The sequence below is a fragment of the Pogoniulus pusillus genome, chromosome 29 (genome assembly GCF_015220805.1).
Source record: "Pogoniulus pusillus isolate bPogPus1 chromosome 29, bPogPus1.pri, whole genome shotgun sequence".
Taxonomy (NCBI): domain Eukaryota; kingdom Metazoa; phylum Chordata; class Aves; order Piciformes; family Lybiidae; genus Pogoniulus; species Pogoniulus pusillus.
Window position 1 is genome coordinate 8003236 of NC_087292.1, and position 24153 is coordinate 8027388.

General features: G+C 41.2%; 1 protein-coding gene across 4 annotated transcripts in view; it reads left to right on the forward strand.

Annotated features, from left to right (window-relative positions):
* STAU1 (staufen double-stranded RNA binding protein 1) overlaps positions 1-21206 on the forward strand; it is a 33263-nt gene extending 12057 nt beyond the window's left edge. For 2 of the 4 annotated variants that reach the window (XM_064168092.1, XM_064168093.1), the window contains 12 exons: positions 1295-1451; positions 4011-4149; positions 4891-5056; positions 9816-9914; positions 11181-11411; positions 13004-13147; positions 13944-14090; positions 14885-14957; positions 16907-17226; positions 17920-18042; positions 19495-19580; positions 20203-21206. In XM_064168092.1, coding sequence (XP_064024162.1) covers positions 1295-1451; positions 4011-4149; positions 4891-5056; positions 9816-9914; positions 11181-11411; positions 13004-13147; positions 13944-14090; positions 14885-14957; positions 16907-17226; positions 17920-18042; positions 19495-19580; positions 20203-20290 — 1773 coding nt within the window. In that variant the 3' untranslated portion in view covers positions 20291-21206. The remainder of the gene's footprint in view (positions 1-1294; positions 1452-4010; positions 4150-4890; positions 5057-9815; positions 9915-11180; positions 11412-13003; positions 13148-13943; positions 14091-14884; positions 14958-16906; positions 17227-17919; positions 18043-19494; positions 19581-20202) is intronic. The other 2 variants (XM_064168094.1, XM_064168095.1) reach the window with 2 other exon arrangements.
* The last annotated feature ends 2947 nt before the right edge of the window (positions 21207-24153 follow it).

The following is a 24153-nucleotide window of genomic DNA, read 5'->3' on the forward strand; positions in this document are numbered from 1 at the left end:
GTCATTAGTGCCCAGAATAATTTTTGCTGCTTAAAATTAAGAGTTGTTCTCTCTCGTGCACATCACAACTGAATGTTGCTTTCCAGTGACTGTGCTTTGGTTGTAAATAAAACAAACCTCTCTATCCTAATTGGCCAATATTTGGAAAACAAGGATTGTAGTATCTGTTCTGTAATGCCTAAAGCACAGTATGAATGAACAGCACTTGAATATTCTTTCATCTGCTCTGGAACAGTTACTTTAACAACAGAATCTTTAGTTTTCCACAGTGGGAATATAAGAATGCCTTGGGTAGGCCAGCATGAGGTGTGCATCTTACATCATGGCATATCTTTTCCCTGTCAGAACCTCAGTGATAGACGGTTGCTTGGGGGTTCTCTTTGTGTGCAGAGGCAGTTTTTCAGGAATAGTTTGTGTTACTTCAAAGAACACTGAAGAAGAAAATTTGAGATTCTTAATCTTCATTGAAGATCTCTATTGTTATAAGGACTAAGTTCAAGGCATACAAGAAAATCAGCCTTGGGATGTATCTGTTGTTTAATTTGTCTCCTGAAAGCATTTCGTGGAACAGTGTGTGCTGTAAGTTAGAAGAATTGCCTTGGAAATAAATATTATTAAAGTATTTTGTCCAAAATGCATAAAGTCAGCTTCAGTGTACAAAGGAGGCTCGGTCTGCATTTACAGGAAGTACTGGATTAATATTCAAGGGATCTGTTCACTTGTATTTTCATTCAAATTAAACTTCATTTAATTACCAAGGACACCTTGGCTTGCTGGTGTCTGATTAATTTCTGAAAACTCAGAGCAATATATATCTTTCCTTATGCCACAGATTTAACGAGAAGACTTGTGTTCACCTGTGGGCACACAGAAGCTTTTATGGTGCAAAGTGAACTTAACCTTTCTTCAAACTGCCCAAAAATAGCATTAAAAAAGCCCCCACATTATTAAAGCAAAAACTGAGTTTCATTAATAGAAAAGTCTGAATTTGAAGGCTGCTTTCCAATGTAATGTTGGCAGAGCAGCTGTGCATCTAGCTGTCACCTCTATGCACATACTGCCTTTTGGGTTTTAGCCTGTGTGATCTCACAGGACAGTTGCTAGCTACAGTTATTGTGACATTCTCAGCTCAGTAATTGGGGAAGTCCCATGCATAGCTGCACTAGGGATGACATAGTCAATGAGGACAGCTCTGGTTACCGTATTCTCAATATTTGCATCACTGTCAGACTCTTTGTTTTGAAAGTCCTAATATTAAATCCTCCTAATAAAATTCTCCTTTTCTGTTTTTGAGGTGTTTACAGTGCAGCTGACTCTTGGGGACCAGCACTGGGAAGCTGAAGGAACTAGTATTAAAAAGGCGCAACATGCGGCAGCTGCCAAAGCTTTGGAAGGGACAAAATTCCCTAAGCCTACAGCTCGTCCGGCTCGTAGTGAAGGCAAGAATCCAGGTACAGGCCACAGAAAACTGCTGTGTGAAAGACTGTGTAGAGTACACCTCTCTGGGTTTGGTATGGGTTTTCAAGTTGTGTAAGGATGAATAAAACCAGGGATTCTGCATACTGAACAACGTCAGTGGTCAGGTTTCCTGAGAACATCATCTCGATTTCCTCTGAGCACTGTAGGTGGCATGATAAAATGATGACATTAACAAATTCCAAGCGTAAGGGTTTTATACTAAGTCCTCCAAGCTTGAAGAACCCACTGCTTGCCCAGAGAGTGGTGGTGAATGGTGCCACATCCAGATGGCAGCCAATCACTAGTGGTGTCTCTCAGGGATCAGTGCTGGGCCCGGTCCTGTTCAGTATCTTTACTGATGATCTGGACCAGGAGATGGAGTCCATCATCAGTAAGTTTGCAGATGACACTAAGTTAGGAGCAGGTGTTGATCTGTTGGAGAGTAGGAGAGCCCTGCAGAGGGACCTCGACAGGCTGGATGGGTGGGCAGAGGCCATTGGAACGAGATTTTAAAAGTGTAAGTGCGGAGTTCTACACTTTGGCCACACCAACCCCAAGCAGTGCTACAGGTAGGGGACAGAGTGGCTGGAAAGCAGCCAGGCAGAAAGGGACCTGGAGGTGCTGGTAGGTAATAGACTGAAGATGAGGCAGCAGTGTGCCCAGGTGGCCAAGAGAGCCAATGGCATCCTGGCCTGGATCAGGAAGAGTGGGGCCAGCAGGACATGGGAGATAATTCTTCCCCTGTACTCAGCACTGGTTAGGCCACACCTTGAGTGGAGTGTCTTGTCCTGGGGCTCCTCAGTTCGAGAGAAATGTTGAGGTACTGGAACGTGTCCAGAGAAGGACAATGAAGCTGGTGAGGGTTCTGGAGCACAGCCCTGTGAGGAGAGGCTGAGGGAGCTGGGGGTGTGCAGCCTGGAAGAGGCTCAGGGGTGACCTCATTGCTGTCTACACCTACCTGAAGGGAGGCTGTAGCCAGATGGGAGTCAGTCTCTTCTGCCAGGCATCCAGCAACAGAACAAGGGGACACAGTCTTGAGTTGTGCCAGGGGAGGTCTAGGCTGGATGTTAGGAGGAAGTTCTTGCCTGAGAGAGTGATTGGCATTGGAATGGGCTGCCCAGGGAGGTGGTGGAGTCGCTATCCCTGGAGGTGTTGAAGAAAAGCCTGGATGAGACACTTAGGGCCATAGCCTGGTTAACTGGACAGGGCTGGGTGCTAGGTTGGACTGGCTTATCTTGGAGGTCTCTTCCAACCTGGTCGATTCTATGATTAACTTACTGGTTGGTATTGGAACACTTGGTGGAATCCTGGAAAAAAAAATCCAAACAAACCCAACCAAGCAAACAAAGTCAGGAGGAACTCAAAGAATAATATTTTGCATAGCAGGTGAACATGTTTGCTAATTCAGATGGGATCATTCACAAGCTTGACAATGCATTTGTTTGGAAACGTTTCGTTAAAAAAACCAAAACAACCAAGCACAGCAGAAATGAGCAAATCCCAGAACTGTTACATTTGTGTTGAAGCAATGGATCAGAACTGTGGAATTTGGATTGTTTACACTTTGTTAAAGAGAAATAGGTGTTGCTATGTATAAAAGCATTTATGTTGTGGTTTATTACATTTGGGGTAAAATTTGCTTTTAATGTATCTATAAAATCATGAACTAGCTTCACACCTCAGCTGGACATCCAGTTGCTTTGCATTTATTGTTAGTCATGTGAATGTAGCTATTGGGACAGCAGCAAAAGATAAAACTTATCTTCTGTGCCAGTTGTATTCTGCTATCACCTAAATTCTTTCTTTAGAGACACTTTGTACAGTCAGCAGTGAAAGAATCCAGCAACTACTTATTTTGTCGGTGAATCTGTTCCATGCTTACATTTTCTTTTGGCAATTGCCTTGTAACAAAACACTGTTGTGCAAGAGTATGCACTGAGTTTTAAGCCAGCGAGGCCTGTGATAGAAAACCTGACTATTTATGTGTCTTCTTTCTCAAATGAAAGTAATCAGGGAGTCAGCTATTCATCCATGTGTGATTTGCACCTAGGGGAGTATTTGCAACCCTCAGTAGCAGTGTTTGCAGCACTTAATAGCAGTGTACCTCCCTTTTGAAAAGCCAGTTGCAATTTCAAAGTGAAGAGTCATAAAAGCCCTTTCAGGTCATTGAATTGAGTACAGGGAGAAAGGTTTGGTCGTTCTCAGTGAACACAGGAGGTGTGCAGCATGTCTCTTAATTTAAAAGTATTTTAGGGTAAGACAGATTTCTGTGCTGCAGACCACATTGTTAGATATACAAAATAAAATACAATAGGAAAAAAAATCCCCAGGTTTTATAGCAGGATTGGCCACAACTGTACTGGGCTGGTCATTTAACCTGTGTCTTGTTTTCTCTGCTCATTACCATTTTTGTTCAGGATTCATTCATTTAAGATGCTGCATATAGTGAAACCTGAGCTCACTTTTTGCTGCTCTCAGACAACATGAGAGTTTAGATTGTTTCAGTACCTTGTACCAGTTGGACAATTCTCTTTATATTCCTTCTTATTTAGACAGTGTAACCCCCACAGTGGAGTTAAATGCACTTTGCATGAAGCTGGGGAAGAAACCTATGTACAAACCTATCGATCCTTATACGGGGATGAGATCCACTTACAACTACACTATGAGAGGTGGCACTTACCCTCCACGGTATGTGGTGTTGAATTTTCTGGTTTTGGAGTCTCTTATCTTTCAACTTCTGCTCTGATCGCCCAGTGCTTTGATACTATCTTCTGAAAGCTAGCTAAAAATAATACATCCTTTAAAGGAATATTCAGTTTGAAACATGGCTCATGAAGCTGCCCCATTAATAGCTGTAATTTGCCTTATTTAGGTGTGGTTTGTTTTGTGTTGGTTTTTTTTTTTTTCCTTGATGAAGAGTAGGAGGAGAGGAAGAAGGGAACTGAATCAAATGCTGCACTGTTTTTGAGAGTGTTTGCATACAGCCAGCTTTGTGAAGTGACTAGCTAAATACTGGCTATTTCTTACATTTCCTTATTGTGGAAAAGCAAAAGTGAAGAAAACAGTTCAATGCTTCTTCTAAAGCTGTTTAATTTAAACCTTTAGTTGAAAGATTTTTTTATGGACATAGGAACTGAGAAGTCAAAACTGACTGGCTTGCTAAGCCTATAGAGTGCACTTGCATTGGTTTTCCCTGTTGTAGTTGGTTACAAATGTGTTCATAATTGTAAAACAAGAGCTGTCAATGCTCTGTTTCAAGTCTCTCCCTAAAAGCTTTTGGCCTTTAAATCAAAGTTTGGCTTATTAATACTGGTGCTTCAGTGCTGAGTTGTGGTTATTGATGCTCAAGACATTAATCCATCTATAACTTAAATTTCTGTTTACCTTGGAGGCTAAACTATTTGCTGATTCGAGTCTCTCTCTTTGCAGGTACTTTTACCCATTTCCTGTTGGGCCCTTACTTTATCAAGTTGAGCTTTCGATTGGAGGGCAGCAGTTTCATGGGAAAGGAAGAACAAGACAAGCTGCTAAGCATGATGCAGCTGCTAAAGCACTGAAAGTTCTGCAGAATGAGCCCTTGCCTGAGAAAGCAGAGGTAGGAATTAATCTAAGTGTTGTAAACACGAATTGCTAAGATAAACTGAGATGCTGTTGTAGAGACTTTTTTTCTTTGTTGAGAGGAAGATGACAGTTGTGGAATTTAACTGAGTAGTGATGTTGGTCTTCTTGTGTCAATAGAAACACTTTGATTTAAAGACACAGATTTCTATGGAGCTGGAGTTTTCCCAAATAAAGCTGTGGTAATTCTTTTGCTGTCGTGTTTTTCCACAGCAGTGCTATATAGACCTCTGTCAGATATGAGCACTGGAAGCATAGATAGGAACTAATATCTAATCAGGTACAGATCATACACAAACTTCTGGAGAAGTGTGTAAATGGGGTGCTTGTATTCAAATATGGGCAACAGAAATCAGATGTAGGTTTGCTTCCTAGGCAAATTTGCTACATGGTTTTGGAAAGAACCGTGGAAGTTCTCTATGAGCAAACTCATACACACATTTAGACAGGAATACAGGAAGCTAATTTTTATCCCTCCTATATTTATGAGTGCCTAGCACTTTCTGTTCCAGATAATTACGCAAAAAAAAATTGGATCTGATGGGTCAGGGAAGAAATCTGGGAAGCACTGGTAGTGGTTCAGGTAATGGAAAGCTCCCATGAAGGAATGTGGACTATTAAATGATGGAAGCTGTTAAGAGTTAAGGGATTACAAACGCTACTGGGGAGAAGAGAATGGTGCTGGGAATAGAAGCAGAAAGAGTGGAGGTGAGTTATGAGCTGAAATCTTGAACTCATGATAGTTTGTTCAGAGACAGGCTGGGGGCCTTCATGCAGGAGAGGTGGTGCCTGAAGGAGATATTCCCCTCTAGTGCAGGGGAGCCCCAGATTCCTGAGTGTTGTCATTCTGTCAGTAATGCTTACCATCCTTTTTTCACTCACCCCCATAAACATCATCTCCTGTCATCGGCAATTTCTCCACCTCAGGTAGCAGTGTTGTGTATCTGGAGGATACCCAAGGAGTCCAACTGCAGAAAATCAGAGGATCAGATGCAACAGAATTCTGTTCTGTTACCTTGTTTAGAAATGCTTCTGTACAAGTGACCTCCTGAGTATTTGTAGACCTGTTTAAAGCTGAGTGCTGGGAGGTCTCCAGAACAAACACTGCAGTTGTCTGTACGTGACCACGCATGCTTTTCTGCGGGCTGCCTCGTTCAGTGCGAGGCCTGTAAATGGAGAGGTGAAGGAAGTACACCTACAAAGGCTCTTTTTTTTTTCTTCCCTCTAAGGATCTGATAAGGGAAGTACTATTTTGAATGATGCAAGAGATTGCAAGAGGGGAGAATTATTTTGTCACTAAAGCAGTTGCAAGCTCACTAAGAGCTAAATCCTGTCTTGACCCTGGGCAGGTCACTTGAATGTTGTTTGTCATCTTTTTTTTGTATTTGTTTGACTTGCCTACAAAAGGAACAGTTAAGAAATGCAGCTGTGGTAAAGGAGAGCAATCCCTTGAACAGAGAGTAGTGTTCTGTAACAAGTCCTTGGATAATCCAAGTCTTAATTTAAAGTTTGATACTTAAATGTTAAGTTTGTTAGGATTTGTGGCTTTCAAATATAGTTTTAGGAGTGTCTGAGGCAATTGCTGGATTTGTAACTATGTTTTGCACTAGACAAGGTGGAGATAAAACAAGGAAGATTTTACTGAGCCCTGTTCATTCTTGCATTCAGTGAGGCAAGGAACTTGAAGGCTAGGGTAGTGTAAGAGCATAGGGGATGGTCTTGTAGCACCTGTGTGTAAGGGAGGCAAATAAAGCTTTCAGAAGCTTTATCCTGATACCTCCTCCTGTCATTCGATGTTGCCAGTCATTTTCCTTTTACATGCAGTTCTTGTTGTGTATCCCATTTGTGTGTGTGTATAAACAGAACATTCTTAAGCTTGAGCTGCTCTATTTTTGGGGGGGAAAGGGGATAATTTTGTCATTTATTTTATAAATGTGTGTATTTACAGGGGTTTGGTGTATTTTAAAGCTAGAAAATATTCAGTGCTTAAGAAGAAATAATTGAATAAAGTGATTAGACTTTAAGGATAAGAATGACCATTTGCCATACTTTCTCAGCCTGCAGATTTAGAAACAAGTGGTAGGAAGAATATTAGCTCCCAAGTGGAGAAACCCCTGCCTGAGCAATCCAATTCAATTTTAGCCTGCTTTGCTCTGAGTAGGAGGCTCTAGTAGGAGACCTCTTAAGGACTATTCTAACATGAATCTGTCTGATTTCAGTTAATATATCACAGACAAAGTTGCAGTATGGGGTTACTTTCTATATTCAAAGTCAGAGATAATAAAGCATTGATATAAAGCTTAGAAAAAGGAATTTATGTTTTCTGGCGCAGCCTTTAGCCAGAGATTCAAAATTTTGCCTAAAAGTACTAAACCCAGAATAGCTTCTGTGTTAGTTGGTAAATACCAGCTGCTCTTTTTACCCGTAACATGGAAGAAAATAGACTGATAGCTATGTTGAAATCAGTGTAGCTCTAACCAGTAACTTCACTGGTTTTCATCATTTGCTTATAAGCTCTCTGTGAGGAAGGGCAGGTTGAAAGAGTTCCTAGGAAAGAGCAGAATCCCTCTTAAAGGAATGCACTGCTTTTCCAATTTGCTTGGAAATCTTTTTAATTTGTCATTTTTGGTTCCTTTTTTTCCCCACTTGTTAGAGATTGATTCAAACAATTAAAAAGCCAAGAGTGCTAAATACTTATTTGTGCTCTCATTCTGATTGAGGCATAGATGCCTTGGAGAATTTTGTCTAAGGATCATCTGCCTGGGGGTGTGCAGGGAAAGGGAAAGTGGCAGAGAGCACATTTGTGTGACTCTTTTTTATTTATAAAATGCCAGAGATCTCAAGTAGAGACAAAATAATTGGTGAAATAGCTGTAGTCTGCTCATGATTATTTTGCTATTAATTTGTTGGTTTTACATAAAGGTACTGCAGATCAGTACTGTATTTTACATGGCATGAACAGGCGTGGAATATGTCAAGAATATACACTGTGGTATAGCAAGTAATTTCATGCTATTTATTTGTATCCTCTTGAAAGGATATGAAATGGAACAAATCTAATCCAATAAAGAGAAGTCCTGGTCACCTTGGCAAGCAGCAGTGTCAGAGTCTGAGAAGCTACAGTATATTTGATGTTACAAGGAGGGGGGAAAGTATTTGTTATTAAAATGGTTGTGACAGTGTTTTGGCAGCAAGGGCAGTGACAGATCATCCCCAGAGGTGCCAGTAGTAAAGCTGGTGTAAAACCTAGACCATAACAAAACCAACACCTCAGTAGTTGAAATACTTTTTTTTGCTGGGTTTGTGAAGCTATTAATTTTGAACTTACCAATTGCATTTGAAGTAGGTTTTAGAATATGATGATCAAGGCTTCGGCATTTTTCCCTACACTGTGCCTTCTGCTGAGGTACAGCCTGGATTCCCTGGTCTTAGAAGTGGTAGGTGGCTTCCCTAGTCTAGAAGGTGCCTCCACATTTCTCTCTCAGTCTGATGCTCTTGTGGGAGTGGTGCCATCAAATGGTCTCAGTTTCTGCAGCGGTGAAGGTTGCCCTGTGTACACCTCCATGGAGAGGTGGGAGACTGGGTGCTGTGTCAGGATGATCAAGGGTATCAGATGTCACCACTGTTAAAGGATGTTGGACTGTATGGACTCTTCTGAAATGTTTGCAGCTTGAACCTGTGTGCGGAATCTGATGGGACAGTGAAAACCACAGATTAATCTGAGTTTGTTGTGTTTTTTTTTCTGAAATGGGAAGAGGCTGCTGTTAGTGCTGGGAAAAAATCTTTCATGGTTTAATCTAACTAGTTAGCAACAGGCAATGGGGATGCTTGCTACTGTCAAAACTACTTTTAAGCAGTGAGAGCTCTCTAGCATATTTCTGCTGCTCCAATAACATATTCAAATCATTTTTGTTACCTGGTTGCATAACTGGTCTTGTGGCATGATGTAATTGGTGAAATTGGTGCTGTTCATCTTTATCATGATCTTTCCAATGTCACTGCTGGACTTGAATCTTAGAATTTCACTGTTGCTGTTATCATGCCTCTGAGTTCATGTTGATCCCAACATCACTGCAGATATATTTGGAATCACAATCAAAATTTCACCTGGAGATACACAGAAGTGCCTGTATGTAAGCTTCACCTGGCACTGCTCTCCTCCTAGCAGGTGTAAGTTCTCAGATGTACACCGTTTGATTTCAGGCAAGTTCCTGATAGTTTGTTATTCAGATGAGACAAAAGCTACAGATGAAGCACTTAGAAGGGAGCATGTTGAAATAGGACTAAGCTAGGGTCTGATTATCCATCCTTTATTCACATTGGTCCCATTCTATTTTCCTGCCCTTTCTCTTATCTGATACTGTCTTAGTGCTTTTGGTACAAATGTCCAATCAGTGTATGAAAATTGCATTTCATAAAGGTACTTCCATTTGGAAATCAGTTCATTTAACACTTCAGGTTTTCCATAAATAGATTTTTAAGCCTATTGGCCTTGTTCCATTTGTCCTTTCCTGTACTGAGCACATGAAAATAAGGTTTGTTAGCTTCTACACAAACACCTGAAATGAGTTTCTCAGAGTTCAGTTCTGTAGTACGTGTGCTGCATTTCTACACACTCCCATACAATGGCAGTAAAGGTTAGGCTACTTAAAATTTTGAGAGTTCAGTAGGCTGGTTGGATGGATAAAACTCGATTTCATAGGATCTTTATTTTAAATAGAGTATGCTTCTTTTAGGTTAACGGAAAAGAACCAGATGATGAAAATCTCAATAAATCTGAAATAAGCCAAGTTTTTGAGATTGCACTTAAAAGGAACTTGCCTGTGAATTTTGAGGTATGTTTATTTTACAAGCTCGAGATTTTGGTTTTATTAGAATATTAAGGGTACACATTAAGTGAGTCTCTTTCTAGATAAGCCAAACAACTGACTTGTAACATGCCTTGTTAGTTGTGAATACGCTTTAACTTTGACAGTCACCCTGATTGTCTCGCAGTTTATATGGTACAGTAAAAAGAACTCTCCACCTGTTCACAAGTTCTTGCACTAAAGCCATACCCCAAGTGAACAGCTGCACAGTCTTTTTCCCAAGCTTTTTGAAAAATCAGTGAAGAAACAAAACACAGCCCCACATTAGTGGTTAGAACACTGAAGTGCAGAGCTGAGGCAGAAGTATAGCTCACTCTGACAGACACTGATGGAAGTATTTGCTTAATCAAGCACTGATGTGGACTACCCGCAAGTTGCAGAATCTCACAAGTAGGTTTCTTTTCCTGCCATGAGCTGCCCTCATGTGCATCTTTCCTTTCCCTTTGGCCTGCTGCTTGCTGCCTCTTTGCCTCTCCTTGATCATTTTAGTTACCTTAAATCAACAGCTTCCATAGGAGCATCTCTGTCTCACTAAAATATTAATTTATGCTGCTTTCCTGAGCTGGCAGAGCAACATTTGCCTCTCTGAATTATTATAGTAAGAAAACACAACTGTGTGTAGCTAAATTGCTTCTAAAACTGTTCTATGAAATTTTGCCTGAAGCTTTCAATTATTGCAGACCAGCCTGAGCATCACTGGTAAAAACTGCTGTCAGACAAAGCCAGTTGTGGGTGGAAGCTCTTCATTCATTCTTACTTTTTTACTTTATGGATATTTCAAAGTATGATGTCTTATGAATGGAGTTAAAAGCTAACTCTATAGTAGGCAACTATCTCCTAGATGTCTCCAGAGTGCTCTACTTCTGGTGCTGGATCCTAATGAATTGCTTTCTCTGTAATGTTCTGTTACCAGAACATGATGTCTTTAAAGAAGTGGTGTTAACTGTGTAAAAGTATGAAATAGAATATTTTAATACTGAATGAGTAAATCAGCAAATTAAATGAGATGGTTTAATGACTTTTATGTAAATGCTGTTTTCTGCTTGCTTGCATATGATCTTTTGAAAGTCTCTATTTATTTGGGCGGGGTTATATTTAGAGTGAGTGTGAGTTAAAGCCCTCTGTGGTTTGTATGAGAATCCAGAATCTCTTTATCCATAGTTCTTGAGAGAAGTTTGCTATAAACAGTGTGCCCTACCATTTTTAATAAGTGTTTATCACGCTTTCACTCAGTTTTTCCCTCTGAAACAGGTGACCAAGGAAAGTGGTCCTCCCCATATGAAGAGCTTTGTTACCAAGGTGTCAGTTGGAGAATTCATGGGTGAAGGTGAAGGAAAGAGCAAGAAGATTTCAAAGAAAAATGCTGCAATAGCAGTCCTAGAAGAACTGAAAAAATTACCACCCCTTCCTACGGTTGAGAAAATGAAGCCACGAATCAAAAAGAAAACAAAATCGATAGTGAAGGTAAGAGACAACTGGAGTGGAAATCTGGCTGTTAGAAATAATCAGCAGCAGAGAGATGTTCCCTTGCAATTATAAACCCTCTTCAGCTGCTCGCTGCCCATCCACAGGCTGATAGTGCAAATAAAACTGTATTTTGCTCCCCCTCTAAATGGGATTCTGTTTTACAACAGTGATCAATAAATTCAGAATGAAAGAGGAGCCTCCTAAAAGAATGAGTGGGCACATAAAAATCAAGCCCTGACTTTCAAGCCTGGGACTCTACAGCTTTGGGGGTTGAATGATTTTGCTTGTGCAGATTCTCCTGCAAGCCTGTGCCTCCTAATATAGCAGGATTAGAACTTGTAAAACTATTACCAGTGGCAGGTTATATGTGGTCAACAGTGACAGACTGTTTCTTTTGGGCCGTGACTGTGTTTCAATTAGCAGCTTTTATTTCAGTGTGTTTAAATTCTAGAAATGAATTATCTAGAGGTAATTCAGTGGCACACTGCATTCATGGATAAAGAACTGGCTTGATGGCTGCACCCAAAGAGTGGCTGTCAATGGGTCCATGTCCAAGTGGAGGCCAGTGGCAAGCAGAGTCCCTCAGGGATCAGTCCTGGGACCGGTCTTGTTCAACATCTGTCAGTGACATGGACAGAGGCATTGTCAGCAAGTTTGCTGATGACACCAAGCTGTGTGGTGCAGCAGACATGCTGGAGGGAAGGGATGCATCCAGAGGGACCTGGAGAGGTGGGCATAAGGCAACCTCATGAGGTTCAGCAAGACCAAGGGCAAGGTCCTGCATCTGGGTCGAGGCAATCCCAAGCACAAATACAGGCTGGACAATGACTGGCTGGAGAGCAGCCCTGAGGAGAGGGACTTGGGGGTGCTGCTGGACAAGAAGCTCAGCATGAGCCAGCAGTGTGCACTTGCAGCCCAGAGGGCCAACCAGATCCTGGGCTGCATCAGAAGTGTGGCCAGCAGGTCATGGGAGGTGATTCTTCCACTCTACTCTAGAGAGACCCCACCTGGAGTGCTGCATCCAGTTCTGGAGCCCCCATTACAAGAGGGATGTAGAGATGCTGGAGCGTGTCCAGAGAAGGCCCATGAGGCTGATCAGAGGGCTGTAGCAGCTCTGCTGTGAGGACAGACTGAAAGAGTTGGGGCTGTTCCGTCTGGAGAAGAGGAGGCTCCCAGGTGACCTTCTTGTGGCCTTTTAGTATCTGAAAAGGGCCTACAAAAAAGCTGGGGAGGGACTTTATAGGCTCTCCAGTAGTGACCGAACTAAGGGGAATGGAGCAAAGCTGGAGGTGCGGAGATTCAGACCAGATGTGAGGAGGAAGTTCTTCAGCATGAGAGTGGTGAGAGCCTAGAATGGGTTGCCCAGGGAGGTGGTTGAGACCCCGTGCCTGGAAGTGTTTAAGGCCAGGCTGGATGAGGCTGTGGCCAGCCTGATCTAGGGTAGAGTGTCTCTGCCCATGGCAGGGGGGTTGGAACTAGATGATCCTTGTGGTCCCTTCCAACCCTGACTGGATTCTGTGATTCTATTTTGTTTCTTAAACCAAACAGTCACAAATTTTGGTTTATTTCCTAAACATTGTTTTACACAGCTGCAAACAAGTCCAGAATATGGTCAAGGAATGAATCCCATTAGCAGACTTGCCCAGATACAGCAGGCCAAGAAAGAGAAGGAACCAGAGTACATGCTCATCACAGAACGTGGTCTTCCAAGGCGCAGGGAGTTCGTTATGCAGGTTTGTACAGCGACTGGAAACATTCAGTTGCATGGCTGTGACGTCTTGCTCTTTTTTGGGCTTATGGTAATCAGGTTATCATGATGATATACAAAATTAACAGGCTTCTGGCCAAATTTCCATAAAATTTATTACGAGAATATCTAGTGGACTACATTCCAGGAATATAAATGTTCGAGAAAAAGTGATCTGAATTATGGCTGAAATAAAATGAATGCATAGGACACCAGTCATAACCACCTAAGGTTCTAATTAACAGGAATATTAATGCTCTCTAAGAGCCTTCTACATCTGCAATGTAGAAATTATGAACATGAACTTGAGTATCCTTCATTTCCTCCTTCCCCTCTATTTTTGTGTGCTCTTTCAGAGTACAGCACTTCCTGCACTCTGCACTGCAAATCCCACTGGCACAGCAGTATTTTCATCCTGAGTATCTCCTAGCCTCTAATCATTAAACATCTTCTCCAGACCTCCCTCCTTTCCTGGCCAAGACAGGAGCATTAGTTGCTTGCTTTCCATTACATGTGTAAATCTGCTAACACTGTAGCTTCAGCTTGGAAAATTTCTATCTGCTGTGATACCATTTTTGAGCATTTAGGCTGCTGCCAAGGTGAGATGATGAAATATAGTTGTTTGTGTGACTTCTGTTTGGGTTTTTGTGACAATAAACGACAACTTGCTTAGCATAATGATCATTTGAACTGTTTTGTGACTCGTAGCCTACTTGAGTCACAGATCACTAATGACTGAATCCTCATACTACCATTAAAGGATTTTAATCTTCTCTGTCCAGGTGAAAGTTGGTGTACACACAGCTGAAGGAATGGGCACAAACAAAAAAGTTGCTAAACGCAATGCAGCTGAAAATATGTTGGAACTTCTAGGTTTCAAAGTCCCTCAGCCTCAACCTCCAAAGCCAGCATTAAAGACAGAAGAGAAGGTAAGAATCAAGCACTGTTTAATGCTACAGCAGAGGCTGAGTTGAGACAGCAGCAGCTTTACAAGGCAGCAGCAGTGCAGTAAATCAATCCTTCCTGCCCTAGCCCGGGAGCAGCTGTGTAGAGGTGACTGATTACTAAAAATAGTGCCTTTTGGATACATTAAGGGTTCCATTCTGCAAGTGAATTAGTCTCATCAGAAGGCTAAGTGAATGTGTTTATAGAATGGCTCAGAACCTGTGGTTATTGATGTGTTGACCTTAGCAACTTGCTGGCATGTAGGCCATAGGACTTGGTGCTAGCTATTATTTTGTGTGGCCTTGCCACCCAACCACGGCTGGAAGTTTGTTGCAAGTCTCTTTCTGTGGTAGATCCCCTAGCAGGGAAGGAGCCTTAGGAGCCTTGTTGTCTCCTGTTGATTCAGCAGATATTACCAGGCAGTTCAACTACCAAGCCTGGGTTTAGTTTTCTGTTTTCCATGTATATGCTCATTTGTGTCCAGTGTTTTCCACAGCAATACTGACAACTAATGTTAGTTCAGCTGGCTTTGTGACACTTAGTTCTTCATATCTGTGTCCTTAATACCACTTCAGTGGTCTGTGTATGGTGTTAGTGGTTCAGTAAATAGGAATCACTAAACTTATCTCTTCTCAGTAGTTGTGCAGTAACTGAAGTTCTTGAATAATACATTTTTCTCTATATCTTGACTAGTCAGGTGACTATAAAAGTCAGTGGGGGTGAGTGTAGTAGTTTTAACAGGATATTGTGTGTTTAGCTTTTTCCTTTTGTTTTTAAGACACCATTGAAGAAAGCAGGTGATGGAAGAAAAGTAACCTTCTTTGAGCCAGGCTCTGAAGAGACTTCAACTAGTAAGTAATCTTACTGAAGAGGCATGGCTCTGGCATGTGTGTGTATCTATGTGTCAGATGTCTCTCAGTGCCCTCAGTGGTGTCTTTTAACACACTGTGATGAGCAGAGGTGTGCAACTGCTGGCTTGCAAACTAAATCTACCCCTTGGGAAAGTTTCTTTCCAAGTCTCAAGGTGTGGGTTTTTTCCCTCCTAAATTGTACTGTATTTAGTTGGCTTGGCTACCTGCTTGGAGAAGCAGGTAGGTGGCTGAGCCAAAAGCGTGTGTGTGTGCTCATGGGCTGGTCAAACAGCCAGTAGAGGTGCAGTTGCTGCTACCTGTACTGTCTGGGCTTGTCTGACCTCGATCTGAGGCTTTACTCTGTGGCTAGCTTTCTAGGACAGCAGTGAATGTTCATGGCCAAACCTGGTTCAGATACAGGGACGAGGATCCTTCGACCAACATCAGGAGTGAAGTGAGGGCAATTTCTTTTGGGGGAGGAGGAAAGACCAGCCCCTTAAGCTCATCAGAGTGTTTCTGTAGTATACAGGGTCCAAATGAGGATGGGAGCAGATTTCCTGAGAAAAGGACTTCTGGGGGGTTCTGCCACCTGGAAGTAGCCTTCTAGGTTTGGAAGAATGATTGCAGATTGGAAGGCTGCCCCAGAAATGTCACTGTAGACCTGAAGCGGAGTAGCAGTGGGAAGGTGGTGCTGAATATATAGAGGCAGTTAGCTTTGGCTGTATCATCTAGCAGATGCTGAGGGAGTAACTGCAGTGTGAAGACTGTTCCTGGGGTGAACAGTCGGTTCTAACTGAAACTGGTCTTCTTAAAGCAGAGTTGGAGAAGGAAGGGCCTTATAGTACAGAACCACCTCTTTGTGTTTGATCTCTAACGCCTGAGAGCAAGGAACTGTGCCTGCATTTATTTCAGACAGCTGATGGCTGGAGTCAGTCATGTGGATCTGACCACTGTAACAAATAAAGCCCCAAATGTGGCCACCAAGTACACAAGAATTGGCTTTCTCTTCTGTGAGCTGTTGGGAGGAGTCATTACGGAAAGCTTGCCTGTTGCAGCCTATTTCTGTCCTGGATAGTGTTTCCAGTGCTTTATGTGTGTAAGATTAATTTTGGTGTGTAAATTATAAATATTTGGGATAAACTTGGACTTCAGTAATGTTTTACTGCGTCCAAAAGATCTTAGGTAAACTTCCTGACTTCCTATTCAAACTTTGTTCCACCTACAAATGTCAGCCTTCATCCTTGAACTTTAAATAGCTCGGTCCTGCTGGGCTCCATTTGCCCATTCTGCCATAACACCAGCTTCTCTTTATTTCAGTGGCACTGCCTTCCCTACCTTTCTGAGCACACTTCTCTAATTTTCCTCCACAGTTTTGTGCAGCTTCCCCATATGAAACTGTTCTTATCTCTCTTAAATCTGACTTTTGCCATAATGTCCATAAACTGCTATCAGTTTGGACTGTGGTTGGATGTTTGCTATAAACAGTCATTCTTGCTTCTCCAAACTATGCTCACAGCACATTTAACCTCACCTACTTATTTTTCATGACAGTTTACTGTGAGCTGTCTGTTACAATACATAGCAGTGGTTCTGGCCATTCTGTGGTTTCATTATTTGCTCCTAGAGTTTAAAGGATTAAATAACTTCTGAAACCAAAGAATGTATCTAGAATGTGGCTGCAGCTGTCTGAAGCTTGACTAACCTGGAGAAACTGCTCCCAGGGGTGAAGTTGTTCATTTTGGCAGAAGCAGATGTTGCACTGAATCATTTATTGAATAAGCTGGTGCTGAATCTCTGGCCCAACAAAGGTGACTCAAGCTCACTAAGTTTGTTAGTGTTTCAAAAATAATTTGAAACAAAACATTTTTGATGTCTTTATTCACACTCATGAGCCTGCAGAAGGCCCTGTAAAAATAGCAGCTGTTTAGTATGAACCTCTCTCTTCTCAGGTAATAAAGAAGATGAGTTTAGGATGCCTTATCTCAGCCATCAGCAGCTTCCTGCTGGAATTCTTCCCATGGTCCCTGAGGTTGCACAAGCTGTAGGAGCTAATCAAGGACACCACACCAAAGAGTTCAACAGGGCAGCCCCAAATCCTGCCAAGGCTACAGTAACAGCAATGATTGCTAGGGAGCTATTGTATGGTGGTACTTCTCCTACTGCTGAGACCATATTAAAGAACAACAACTCGTCAGGCCATGTACCCCACGGACCACTCACTAGGGCCTCTGAGCAGCTGGACTACCTTTCCAGTGTTCAGGGAATCCAGGTAAGTGTTCAGCTTTGCAAGATTTCTTCCAAAGCTCTCAAACTGATCCAACCTGCTGTTTGTTCTAAAGCTTTTGAGTTCTGCTGGTGAGCGATGTCTTCGGAGGCTGATCATTAAGCTGAAATTCATGTAAATGTTTTACTTTATCTATGAAATGTACTGAGTTTTACAGCTTCAGGTGGTCTTTGGTACTATATCCTCAGCATTCATTCAGTGCTACTCTGAAGTCTTGAAAGAACAAAGTGGAAAGTAACATTTTTCTGAAAATTGTCACAGTGTAGGAACAAAGTATGGACTTGGCTGATCTGAAATCACTTTTTTTGTATGGTCTTTTGTATTTTTAATGTTTTCTTGTCTTTGGTCCCTTAATCAGAAGTGAATGTAAGCTTTTCAGTATGGTAAAGGAGCTCAACAGATTAAGAAGCATAAATGGGAAAGTTTTAAATGCAGATACCTATGATCAGAACAAAGGTCCCAGCAGCAATTGTTACTTTTATTCAGATTGCCTGCAGAGCACTCAGGGTTCCTCAAACACATTGCAAGTGAAGTCAAACTTCCGAGTAAATGATTCTGTTGAGATAATGATTAAAAGTAGGCTTCAGCTTCATATATGGGCAGGTAACTTACAGCAATTGTGCTGTATTTCCTGTGCTTGGTTAACTGCCATAAACTAAATCCTTCTCTCTTCTTTAGGTTGAATATAAAGACTTTCCAAAAAATAACAAGAACGAGTTTGTATCTCTCATAAACTGTTCCTCTCAGCCACCACTGATCAGCCACGGCATTGGAAAGGATGTAGAATCTTGCCATGATATGGTATGATGAATGTTCTCAAGTGTTTGCTCTTTGACCATCAGTGAACTGAGGGATGCAGTGGACAGGCCAAGGTTTCATGTTACTGTTGGAGAGCTGTGAATGAAATGCTGTACAATTCCCTGGCTAATTTTTGCGTGATACTTCACAAGTTGCTGAAATAAGTGATTAATAACACCAGAATCTCATCTGAATAACCTTTAATATACACTCACAACTTTGGTTTACAAAAGACACATTTACTTTATCTTGGTACCATTTTTGTGAGCCTGTGTTGCAGAAAATAAGTGAAAAGGAAGATGTGAAACATGAAAGTATCTCAGTAATGGTAAGGACAGACTGAACTTTCATTGGGATCTGTAACACTTGGGTTCATGTTACCAGACCTGCTGGAACAGAATCCAAGATGGAAGAAATGCAGTCACTGGTAGATAGCAGGAGACACTCTACATCTGTTAAGCTCCCTTTATAAATAAGATCTTCTGTTAGATGAAATATTTTTTGTGAAATGATGATTTTTCTAGACTCCAAACTCTGCAAGACTTTGTAGAAGACATCAAGTATTGCCAGCACTAGATCCATACTTCATTGTCACTTGAGTTTTGTCCTTCTGCTACCCAGCAGTGACTCCAGCACTGACTGGAGACTCAAGTCATAGTTTGCAGCATGTAAATACACTTAGGGAAACCTGATTGGACTGATTTTAGTACTAAAAAATGTTGCAGTGGCAATAATTGAATATAGGTTTCTTTGATCTTCGCCACTCAGTGCTGACATTTTCATATCCATCCCCACATCCTGCCATAAAAAGCTCCTGTAAGACTAAGCACAGAATCAGCGCAGTGGAAGGAAGGGAAAAGAATGCCTGGTTGGGAGCTTAGGCCAGCATGAGACCCATCCTCTGTTCAGTTACTCAGCTGTGGCTGCACCTGTACCACAGCTAATCAGAGATAGTCTGGAAAGGTGCAGCTGAAATCGATCTGAATTGAAAAGCATTTAGGTTCTCACAGCAGGTGGCTTAGTTTGCATTGGCCATGTCACATTGACTTTTAACCCATCACATGTGCCCTACCTGCCTTGTACTTTGGATTCCCATGTATCTTGTTTCCTTTTCCTGCAAAGGACTTTTTGGTTCTATGCATTTTAATATCCTTTGTCTTAAGCTTTCTTCATTTTGAGCCATTACAAATTGAGTGTCTTTTCCCTTGCTATTAATAGTACCCCTGAAGTGATTTTTCCACACTGCTAAAACAAACGCTGTGGGAATTCCCTAGCCACAGCACCGTCTTATTGTTTAGTGCAGCAAGATGCAATTCTACACCATCACGTTCTCTCCAGTGTAATTATGCATCTTTATTGCCAAAATTAGCACATTTACTTAAAGCAAGTTGTGCTTTCAGCTGCATGAATGAAGTGGGCTCAGGATGAGTGCTGAACACTCTCTCTCTTCCTCAGGCTGCATTGAATATTTTAAAGTTGCTGTCTGAGTTGGACCAACAAACCACAGAGATGCCAAGAACAGGAAATGGACCAATGTCTGTGTGAGTGACCCATTGCCTTTCCCTTGCCTTAATGGAAACTCTAATCCTCTGCTGTTCTAGAACAAATAAAATGTGAGGGGCATTTTTGTTTGCCAGTTAGAATGCTGTTACTTCTTCAGAAGGATGAGAGGGTAGGTTTATGATCAAGCTTGCAATTCTTCATGCGTCAAATGCAAATTGCTAAGCAGGAGAAAGTGGATAAAATGTAAAGGCTGTGATACAGAGCAATCCTGACTGTTACCCTTCTGCTTACACTGTTTGTTTGCACCTGATATTTGTAAATATTGTGGCTTTTCAGTGTGATTGTTACAGCTGCTCCTCTTCCCACAAATCTTCTCTATGGAAAATGTAAACACCATATAGGTTTCACAGCTTGCTTTCAGCAAAAGCATGGAGGAGTTGCAAAATGCTCTTTTGGACCAGGAAAAAGGTTTAGCCTCCAGTGTAGGTAATTTCACCATTTTCACAGCTTATTAAGAGTGCTAACTGATTAAAAATTGAAGCCAGTTCTATGGAAACAAATTGTATATGCATCTCAAATTATTTGCATCTGATTTAGAAGCATCTTATTAATGGAAATAGTGTTTTATCTCCTAAGTAACAGGTGTTTTCTCATTTGTAGATGTGTGAAACAAGAAATGGAAAGTGACCCTCTTCTCAAACCGGCTAACTCAAACACTTTGGGACAAACACTGGACAGCACTGCCTAAACAAGGCTTTTGACTGGACCCAAACCTGAAAGCACCAGAGAAAATCAAATGCTTCCTCTTAATGTAACCTAACTGTTTTAGAGAGCTACAGTCTTTACAACCTACTGTAGTGTCTAAATCATAACCGTTGCTTTTTCTTCAACCAGTGATAAATCTTTAGTTTCCTTACGTTGTTTTGATTGAAACGACACTATACAGTTTTCATTTTAAAAGTTTCTTAATTGTATCTAGAACAATAGCACAGTTTAGAAACTTTGTCTTCTGAGACTGACATGTTGTCTGTGAACTAACTTGGGAAGATCATATCCGTGTATGTGGTTCTTTTTGTTTTTATTGGAATAGCAGAGTTTCACTGGAAACAAATTGTGTGCCCACCACTTTAAACAGTCCGATATTTTTTGCGAACTTAGCTTAATTATCCAACGGTTGAATTAATTAAAAAGGCTTTAGGAATTTTAACCTTTGATCATTTTTTTGGGGGGGGTTAATTTCTAGTTCTGTTGAGTGGGGAGTAGGGGAACTCGAATGCAACGTGACTTTAAATGATTTCTGGTTTTAAGGATTGTGCGTATAGACGGCACACAGCTCACTACATTACAGGATATGATCTCAATGTAGTGCATATAAAACCGCAGATTGATTTTCCTTGAGTGCTTTATACTGTTTAATTACATCTCCATGTAGGGCTGAAAAAACAAAAAATTACCTATGTTTATATATAAAACTGTGTTGCTTTTGATGTTGTGTTATTGCGTGCCGAACCGCGCGCAATAAAGTTTTTGCATATGGTCCAGGTAAAGCACGATAGCCTTGCAAGTTAAGTACTGCTTCAGTTCATTGTTTACGCTGGAATTTTTTCTCCCCATGGAATGTAAGTAAAACGTAGTGTTTGTCACCAATAAATGGTAATACTAAATTTTTTTTTTGGGGTTAATTTATTCTTGTATGCCACTACAGGGGCTGCTTTTTTAATAGGATTTGTAATGCTTGTGATCTAGTACGGGCAGTATTGTAAAGCTATGGAGTAACTGTACAATGATTATCAATTACATATAATTACATACTACTATTTAGTAATGTGGAGGATGTGAAAACCTGGCAAGGTCAAGGAAATTCAAAAGTAACGTGGGTACATTTTGTTCTTTGTGCCACAGTGTGTTAGTGCAACTGTATCGATGGGAGCTTAAAGTTATGATTATGACAAGAAACCTGGCACAACAGGTCGGTATGATTTCAAAGTCTCTACTTTTCAGTTTCCTTGGTTGCTTGTAATTTGAGTCATAACCTTGCCTCACACAGTCATTTCTGAGGGGCAGTGCTTCTAAACCTGAATGTTCCCTCTAGCAACAAAGCCTGGTACGGTAGAGCGACATGCGAGGGCGTCTCATGCGGCTGTGCGGTGCACGTCACCAGTGATCTGTAGCAGCACTTTATCCACACCTGGTTGCAGTGTGTGCGGTGACTGCAGTTACTGCATGTGCTGTTCTTAAAGCTAAACATCTTGGCCATTTTATTTGCATTATCAAAAGCAGTTGGGCCACATCAACTGCATACCAAATTTTATTGAATCAAGTTGGTTTTGATCGTTATAAGCAGAAAAATATTGTAAAGTTTTTTGTTTGCTTGGGTTTTGGGTTTTTTTTAGGGGGGTTTTGTTTGGGTTTTTGTTTGGTTTGATTGGTTGTTTTTTTTTTTACATTTGTCAAACTAAAATGCTGTACATGTAAAAATTAAAAAAAAACTTGCTAGGCTGAGACTTTGTATTGCAAATTCTTAAAACTTAGAAACTGTTTACCAAACATTTCATGTTGGAAAATGGATAGCACATTGATAATGGTGTAAATGGTCTCCCTGCCTTCATCCACTGCTGCTGAGGAGGTTTTCTCTTTGGATGGGACTAGAGCTGCTGCTTCTGTTTTGCAGCATTCATTTATTGGTAATGCTGTGTTTCCTATGGACCTCAGTTAATGTGCTTTGCCATAGATACTTCTCTTTCAGTACTCTGAAATGGATCTCACAGCTTAGCAGTGCTATGTAAGAAAAGATTCTTTTGGCAAAGTTCTGTGTAGTCACAGCTTCATGAGGGAAGACTTCAGAGTGTGGATTTTAGGTAAGCCCGAGTCACTTCTAGATAAGTATGGTTTTTCTAAAGCACTGCAATTGCTTCCTTTGTCTGTTGTCTGCTCTGTGCTTGATACAGCAACGGCTAGGAAGAATGATTACATCACACGAAGGCTTTATATGGAACTTCTGTTCAACAGATGCTAAAATGTCCTGCAAAGAATTCAGATAGGAAAAAGACTGCAAGAGACTTCACTTCTGGATTCTTTCTTTGAACTTCTGGTTTTGATTTTAAGAAACTAAAAGGGAATGAGCTGGAGCTTCTTAATATCAGTATCAGTGTATGTTAGCTCAGGCTTCATGCCACACATTGCAGCAGATTTTACAAAGTGTTTTTCTCCCCATTATTTTATTTGACTCTGCTTAAATTATCACAGATATTTTAGTAAATGAATATAATTTTCCTAATGTTTCCCCAAAAGTATTCAGCAATATGGCAGTACTAAGCTGAGTGTTCCAGTAGCTGATGTTCATTTAGTATATTGTGAGTTTTTGCACTCCAAATTCTAAGCTCAGATCAACTGTAGGGAACTTCCCTTTAATCACTTTCACGTGGGGGTAGGGAAAACTATTTAGTCCAGTCTATCAGGCTCATAACTGTTGTGTTAGCAACAGCTGAGAGTGGTCTTGGGTGTTTTTTGTCAGAATTATTATTCCAGCCTCCTAAGCCACATGGCCAGTGTTGTGCAAGTAGGGCTGCCCTTAGGCCACTGTTTCCATGTGCAGAGGAAGGAGGTCTGATCCTAAGGGGCTTCTGCTCCTGACTGAGTAACCTGTAACCGAGGGCAGTGCCTGAGGAGGCAGGTCACTGGGGGACAGGGGCTGTGATATGGCAGAATGAGTTTGGTGCATTGGACCCTTTCTTTTTTTTTTGCCTGTCCATCCTACTTCCCAAACACAGAGTATACAGGTTCAGAGGAAGTAGCTTAGGAGTTTGGAAACCAGGTTCTGGAAGTATTTCTTTACACTTTCCAGTAGTTGAACTGGTAAATAAGGTTGGCAGAAACCAGATAGTGTAGGTAATACATTCTCTTTCACTGAAGAAAATGCCCTGTCTGCTTGTGCTCCCTCACATTCACCTTTTGACAGACTCCAGTCTTCGTGTTGTCACTTTCTGTATTGGAAAGAAAGCTCTTGTTGCCATCTTCTCAAATTTCGAAGCCTTAAGCCAACCTCTACATTCTAGAAGCTTTTGCAATGCATTTTTTCAAGCCTTTTTCTGTTCATAGAAGTGCCACACTTAATAGTGACTGTTCTCAAAAGAATGATACTGTGCCATTGTTCTTTGAACAGTTACAGTCAAAGGTCTCCTGTATTCCCCTGTAAGAACTTCAGGAGTGGCTTTGTAGGAGTGCTGCACATGAAACTTGACAAACGAAGCCTTTTCCAGTGCTGTGTTACCAAGCTTAAAGACTGCTGCTTGAGTCTTCTGTTGTAAGCAACAGCTGAAGCCCTCTGAAGTTGTGGTACAAGTCCCTGTTCATTCAGAGATTTTTGAGATATAGCTGCTTTCTTGAAAGGGTCACTTTGCTGTCCTTGAGACAAAAACAAAACCCAGCATCACATACAAGTCAAAGAGGAATAATGAAAATTGGTCAAGATTTTATTTTAAACAGACTATTTTATTTATTAGTAGGAAGTCCTGCCTCCCTAAAGGAAAAAACATGACTCTTCATTATTGTGATTCTTGGGTTCAGAGTGGAGATCTTAAAGAAAAGATCTATGCTATGTTTAATTTGGGG